At 48.5% G+C, this 7,511-nt stretch overlaps 1 protein-coding gene across 1 annotated transcript in view; it reads left to right on the plus strand.

Annotated features, from left to right (window-relative positions):
• TNFSF9 (tumor necrosis factor (ligand) superfamily, member 9) overlaps positions 1 to 2,841 on the plus strand; it is a gene marked incomplete at its 5' end in the record, with an annotated part of 3,880 nt that extends 1,039 nt beyond the window's left edge. Inside the window, one exon of the mRNA XM_010828468.1 lies at positions 1,035 to 2,841. Coding sequence (XP_010826770.1) covers positions 1,035 to 1,492 — 458 coding nt within the window. The remainder of the gene's footprint in view (positions 1 to 1,034) is intronic.
• Positions 2,842 to 7,511: the final 4,670 nt, after the last annotated feature.

Genomic DNA, 7,511 nt, shown 5'->3' on the forward strand with positions numbered 1-7,511 from the left:
CCTCCCTTCTCTGAAAAGCTCCCCCTACCCTCTTAGAACCTCGGCTGTCCCTCTCCGGGTCTCCTTCTCTGACCTCCATCTGTGTCCACCTCAGACCCCCGCCCCCTTAAGGCTGGGCCTGGATCCGCGCAAATCTCAGCCGGGTCGGCTCCCTCTACTGGACTCAGGGAGATCCGGACCCCTCCTCCGCAGCCGTTTCCCCTCCCTCACTTCTGGAAGCCCTGTTTCCCACTCACTTCCCTTCCCCGCTTTCAGGGACCCTCCTCCTCCTCCTCCTCCTCTCTCTTAGGGAGACTCTTTCCCTGTTCCCTCTGCCCCTCCCTCTCCCAGACTCTCCTCCTCACCCTCCCTCAGTAGACCGTCCCCCTTTCCTCTCCCTCTTTTGGGGACTCTTCCCCCCAGTCCTTTCCCTCCCCCTTCCGGACTCTCCTGCAACCTCCTCACATCTCTTTTAAGAAGACCTTCACCCCATCCTCTCTCTCTTTGAAATTCCCTCCTTTCTCACCCTCCACCCCTTTCTCTCTCCCGTTAGCTTTCCTCTAGGATCTTCGCTCCTTCCTGACAAGCTTCCCTTCCCCGCCCTCTCCCTCTCGTCCTGCCTCCTTCTCCGAGTCCCTCCATTCTATCTCGTCTCTGCCTGCCCCCTCTCTCTCCAAACCCCTTCCTCCCATCCCTAGGAGCTCCCTTTCCCCTCCATCATCCTTTCTGGCATTACATGTCCTCCTCCTCCCTGGTTTCTGGAAGTCTCTCTCCCTCCACCAACACCCCCTCTCTCCCCTCCGCTTCCTCAATCTCCACCTGAGTCTCTTCCCCCTCCCCCCGAATTTTCCTCCCTTCTTAGCCCCTCTTTCCCCTCCTCAAGCCCTACTTCCCTCCGAGACGCTTTTCCTTCCCTGAGCTCCCTTATCTTTCTCACACACTCCTCCCCACTTTTGCCTCTCCCTTAGAGCCGCTCCCCCCGTTTCCCAGGGCTATGCTCCCCGCCCACCAGCTATGCACACCTGCTCAGTGTACCCCACCTTCTCCTCCCACAGCACAGCTGACCGAAGGGCCGGTGCAGTGGCGTAGCGAGCGGGGGTTGACAGGTGTGACTCTGGCGCCAGGCGTGCACTACGACAAGCGCACCCAAGAGCTGGTGGTCCCCGAGGCCGGGGTCTACTATGTTTTCTTGCACTTGACCCTGAAGCGCGTGATGGCGGGCAACCGCAACGGCTCCGACTCCGTCTCAGTGGCCCTGGACCTGCAGCCTTACCAAGCCGGGGCCGCCCTAACCCTGACCTTGGACTTGCCACCCCCACCCTTGGGGAACTCAGCAGCTGGTTTCCGGAGCAGCTTGCTGCACCTGGATGCGGGGCAGCGCTTGAGCGTCCACTTGCGCCCCAGGATCCGGGAGCCTCTCTCCTGGCAGCTCTCAGCCGAAGCCACGGTCTGGGGCCTCTTCCGCGTGGCCACCCAAGTTCCCAGTGGACTTCCCTTGTCAAAGCTCACGTGACCCCAGGCCTAGGTGTCACCTCCTGGAACAAGACTGCATCTTCCCTTCTTTCGTTGGGGCCCCAGGTGATGGGACCCAGCTCCTCTACCTCACTGGGCTGGCCATGGGTCAGTGCTGCTGACCCCCTTCCTCCAGGATCCTCTGGGTCCCTCGGTATTTATTCTGAGCTGAGCTCAGACACTGTACATTATATTAATCCATTCAACTGATATTTATTGAGCTTCTGCTCCATGCCAGGCACTGTACAGGGCTAGAGAAATAGGAGCAAATAAAATAGACCCTCTCCCCATCCTTATTTATGTTAATATGTGTGAAATAGAGACTCATTTCCAATCCCTCTCCTTCCCACTCCATGGGATTCACAGGGCTAACTTGTGGGAGAGGGTCCAAGTATGTATGCTGCGTGAGCTTTATTCACTCATGCAAAATTTATCAGGCACTGTTTTAGGTGTTGGGGATCCAGCCAGGAACAAGATAAGACAAAACCTCCAGCTTTTGCCAAGCTGATGGTCTAATATGCTGGCTTTACAATATGACTGTGTGTGACCGTGTGTAACAGGGACATACGGGAGGGTGTGAGGTGGTACCTGATGCTGGATAATAAAATATTTTTATATATTATGACTGCTATGTACTGTACATTTACTAGACAATGTGAGTTATCTTGAGGCTTCAAACTGCCCTGTGCCTTAGGCATGGGATTTTTGTTATTTTCGTGATATTATTTCTATGCCCTTGAGATAGTTCACCTCTACTGTATCTGGCATTGGAAATACTGTGTAATTCCGTTTCTCAGGACATTGCTTGCCAGCTCTGTGTTCAGTGTCACCACACTAGTAACTTAAAATGGACCATGGTGATGGTATTTACACTAGGGGAAGCAGCAAAGCTTACAAGTCTGATTTGATGTATTGTTTGTTGATTGCCTACACTCAAAAGTGCTGGGAAAACATGTTCGCCATGTAGATGACATTTATGTGGGTTTTGCCTGTAACTGTTAATATTGTCACTAGCACACAAAAAAATCGAGGGCTGTTAAACCATTATCTGATTTAGCAAAGAAGTTCCAAGCATCATCAAAAAGCAAGTGAAGTGTGAACACACATCTTGATTGTTTCGTTCCATCTCCGTGTCTAGAGGAAAATATCAACCTCCATTTGCTTGTTTCTCACCTGCAAGCATAGATTGGCTTTGGGTTACAAAAGTGGAAAAAAAAAAACCAAAAAACGAGAAAGGCAGTCTGTGACACTCAGTTTTGGCTGTATGGAATTTGCAGTGGGGAGTATCTCATTTTATTGCTGGAGGTTGCCTGCTAAACATTTATGCCAATAAAATTTATAATAAATACAGATTCAATTCTCTCCTTTTTAAAAATTTTAATTTTGTTTATTCATTTTGCTGCATTGGGACTTAGTTGCAGCACTTGAAGATCTTTTGATCTTTCTTTGAGCATGCGAAATCTAGTTTCTTGATGAGGGATTGAACCTGGGCCTGCTGCATTGGGAGCATGGAGTTTTAGCCACTGGACCACTAGGGAAGTTCCTCAACTTTCTACTTCATGAGAGCTGGTTGTTAAACATTTGCCAGCACACCACTGTCCTGACCAGTTCTCCCACCCCCACCTAGTTTTCCCATCATGAAAATCTGCCCCTTGGCCCATTTAAACCAGATGGACCTTGGCTCCTGGGGCTGGGGTGGACAGGGAGGTTTCCATAGAGCAGATGACCTTGATGGGGACTTAAAAGGAGGGGTGGAGGTAAGGAGGAAGGGGAAGAGCTTTGCCTGTGCTAGACAGCCAGGAGGGTGTGTGATGGGCAGTGAAGATGAATTTCATTGCCTGACCCAGCTCTACACCTTCTCAAAGAGTTCCTTCCATTCCCCACATCCCTTCTGAGTGAGCAGAACTGACATTGAACTGACAACCATGAATACAGGCATGAAAGTGAAAATGTTAGTTGCTCAGTCATGCTTGACTCTTTGTGACCTCATGGACTGTAGCCTCTGCCCATAGAATTCTCCAGGCAAGAATTCTAGACTGGTTTTCCATTCCCTTCTCCAGATCTTCCCAACCCAGGAACTGAACCCAGGTCTCTCACATTGTAGGCAGATTCTTTACCTTCTGAGCCATCAAAGTGAAGTGAAGTCGCTCAATCGTGTCTGACTCTTTGCGACCCCATGGACTGTAGCCTACCACGCTCCTCCATCCATGGGATTTTCCAGGCAAGAGTACTGGAGTGGGAGGCCATTTCCTTCTCCAGAGGATATTCCCAACCCAGGGATTGAACCTGGGTCTCCCGCATTGTAGGCAGACGCTTTGCCATCTGAGCCATCAGGGAAGTCTCAAATATTTGTAGCTCAGTCAGTAAAGAATCTGCCTGCAGTGCAGGAGACCTGGGTTCGATCCCTGGGTTGGGAATATCCCCTGGAGAAGGAAATGGCAACCCACTCCAGTATCCTTGCCTGGAAAATTTCATGCACAGAGGAGCCTGGTGGGCTGCAGTCCATGGAGTCACAAAGAGTTGGACAGGACTGAGCAACAAACACACACACACACATCCTTAAATTATTAAACTAGCTCTATAGTGAAAGTGAAGCCGCTCAGTCGTGTCCGACTCTTCTCAACCCCATGGACTGTAGCCTACCAGGCTCCTCAGTCCATGGAATTTTCCAGGCAAGAGTACTGGAGTGGGTTGTCATTTCCTTCTCCAGGGGATCTTCCCAACCCAGGGATCGAACCCAGGTCTCCCGCACTGCAGGCAGACACTTTACTTTCTGAGCCACCAGGGAAGCCTAGCTTTCTGGAAACTAGCTCTATGCTAATTGGCAAATATCTATTGCTCCCCACCCCCTTTTGTTGGAAGCTTCCTCTGGACCCTAGGATGGCCCTGATAACCCAGGATCCAAAGTGTTAACACTGAGTTCGCCCCTGGGATTGGTGGGGGAAGGGTGTAGTCCAGGGGCCAACTTCAAATCTGATTGGTCAATCTCTGGCTACACTGAAGTGAGTGAGTGAAGTCTCTAGTCGCGTCTGACTCTTTGGGGCCCCTTGGACTGTAGCATATCAGGCTCCTCTGTCCATGGAATTTTCCAGGCAAGAGTACTGGAGTGGGTTGCCATTTCCTTCTCCTGGCTACACCCGCTGTTTCCAATTTTAGTGATCACCCCTGGTGCCATGTGGTGCCACTTCTCTGGCACAGTTGATTGGTCAGTGTGGATACATGACTCAAGGTGGGCCAATCAGATCTCCTTGGAAGGAATGCAGTGTGCCTGGCCCCTTGCTGATCTTATTAGTCATGAATTGGAAGCTGTATGGGAGAGAGAGGCATGGAAGGGCCCACGGGCAGAGCAAGATGGGTGGGGATGTGTGGATGAGAGCATAAAACCCTGGTGTCACAGAGGAGCCACCGAGGTTTCCAGTTTGTGCGTGCTCAGTCCGTCAGTCTTGTCCTACTCTTTTATGACCTCATGGACTATAGCCCACCAGGTTCCTCAGTCCTTGGAATCTTCTAGACAAGAATACTGGAGTGGGTAGCTATTCCCTTCTCCAGGGGATCTTCCCCATCCAGGGACTGAACCCATGTCTCCTGCATTGAAGGTGGATTTTTTACCAACTGAGCTTGATATCAGGGAAGGCATTGCGTCGGTGATGGCATCCAACAGAGAGAGTTAATTCTCAGGTAGGTTGATAAGAAGTCCGGGATCCCCGAGGAGGAGGGGTCTGGGGCTCTTGAGGAAGAGAAAAGGACAAATTTTTTTTTCCTACATTCCTTAGTCTGTCACATAAGATGTTATTTTCTTTAAGCCCAAAGCTGATGATTACACAAGAAACAACTCATCTTAAGCTCCATATAAGGATTATATAACAACAATGTATCTTGCTCAAGGACATATTTCTCCTTTTTAACAAGAACCTTTTGGCTAATCTTGTTATTTTACATGGGAGTGGTTCTGGTAAGACCTTTCTATTGTTAATTCTAATCTTTTTAATTTAAGATGTATGTTGTGGGAGTTTGTCTGGTAAAAGTATATATTGATAAGACTAGCAAGGGGGCACTCTCCATCCCCCTTCTGATGTCAATGTCAGAAGCTTTCTCTGTCCTTTTTATACTTTAATAAAACTCTTCTACACAAAAGCTCTTGAGTGATCAAGCCTGGTCCCTGATCCCAAAGCTAAATCTTTTTCTTTGGAGATCACGAATCTAATATCGTTCACCATAAGCTATCACAGCCACCTCATCCTCTGTTGCCCTCTTCTCCTTTTGCCTTCTCCCAGCATCAGGGTCTTTTCCTTGCCTTTCAGCTTAGGCTGCTCACAGGAAGCACGTGAATTCTGGGGGGACACTATTCAATGTCTAGTGTGTTCTCTTGTGGGTGGGGCATGAGAAACTTGAGTGTGCTCCCAGGAATTTCCTTCTGGGGTGTGTTCTATTCTGCCAAATGACCTTGAAGACAGCGTCTCCAAGGATGCAGTCCACCAAGGCTCTATCCTTCCTAGTGGCTTTGGGATTCCAGTGTTATATTGTTATGTTGAGGATGAGTCTGAGATCCCTAAGTAGAGACCCATAGCCCCTCCCACCAAAGCAGGAGGGAGGAGACATGTCCCACCAGGGCATGTCTCCAGTGATGGAGAAGGCAGAGTGGAGAAGCCCAATGCCTTGCATCAGCTTTGCGTGTTGAGTGTATGTGTTTTGGGAGAAGTACAGTGAGGCAGGAGCAGGGATGGGTCTGCAAAGCATGTTTTATTTTTATTATTTAAAAATTTTTTTGGCTGTGCCACTCAGCCTGTGGGATCTTATTTCCCCAACCAGGGGTTGAACTCATGGCTCCTGCAGTAGAAGGAGGATTCTTAACCACTGGAACCACCAGGGAAGCTCCGAGCATTCTTTCTTAAAAAAAAAAAGAAAGAAATTGTGTTAAGATTACAGCATAAGATCTACCCTCAACAAAAGTTTAAGTGCACAACAGAGTATTATTAACTATAGGTGTAATATTGTACAGCAGATCTCCAAAACAAATTCAATTTGAGTAACTGAAACTTAATACCCATTGAACAACAACACCCCATTTCCCCCTCTTGCTAGTCTCTGGCAAACATCATTCTACTTTCTGTTTCTATAAATTGACTGTTAGGTTTCTCATAGAAGTGGAATCATGCAGCACGTGTCCCCTCTTGGTCTGGCTTATTTCACTGAGCATAAGGTCCTTTGGGTTCAAACATGTTGTGACATACAGCGGAATTTCCTTTCTTTTTAAGGCTGAATTATCTGCCATTGTATGAATGGGCCTCATTTTCTTTATCCGTCTGACCATGAACACTTAGGTTGCTTCCTTTTTTTGGCTATTGTGAATAATGCTACAGTGAGACTGAAAGTACAAATTATTTCTTTGGGATTCTGATTTTAATCTTTTTGGATCTGTAGCCAGAAGTGGGATTGCTGGGTTCACACAGAACATGCATTTTAGTGTCACACAGAGCTGAGTTCAAGCAGTGCTAGCTAAGCTGTGCATCCTTGGGCAAGTTCCTTCACCTCTCTGGGCTCAGTGTCTTCATGGAAAAAGTTTTGTATCTCATGGGCTCCTAGGAGTATTAAGTCAGTTAATGGGTTTAATGGCATGGTGCCTGGTATTTGACTCAATATGTAGAAGCTGTTGTGATTATCACATCAGTTGGGTCATGGAGAGATAAAGTGTCTCAGGTGAAGTGAATTCCTGGTAGGAAGAACAGCACGTATAAAAGGTCAAAAGTAGGAGATCGGCTAGAATGGTGTGAGATGGGGTTGAGGGGGTCAGATCATCCAAGCTTGTGGATGACAACAGCCCAAAGCTTTATCCTGTGGGCAAAGGATTATGAAGACAGAGGTCAGATCCTGGAAAAGACCCTGATACTGGATAAGATTGAGGGCAGGAGGAGGAGGAGGAAAGAGAGCACGAAATGGTTGGATGGCCTCACCGACTCAGTGGCCATGAATTTGAGCAAACTCCAGGAGACAGTGAAGGAAAGGGTAGCCTGTCGTGCTGC

Source organism: Bison bison, unplaced genomic scaffold (genome assembly GCF_000754665.1).
Source record: "Bison bison bison isolate TAMUID 2011002044 unplaced genomic scaffold, Bison_UMD1.0 scf7180017864492, whole genome shotgun sequence".
Classification (NCBI taxonomy): Eukaryota; Metazoa; Chordata; class Mammalia; order Artiodactyla; family Bovidae; genus Bison; species Bison bison.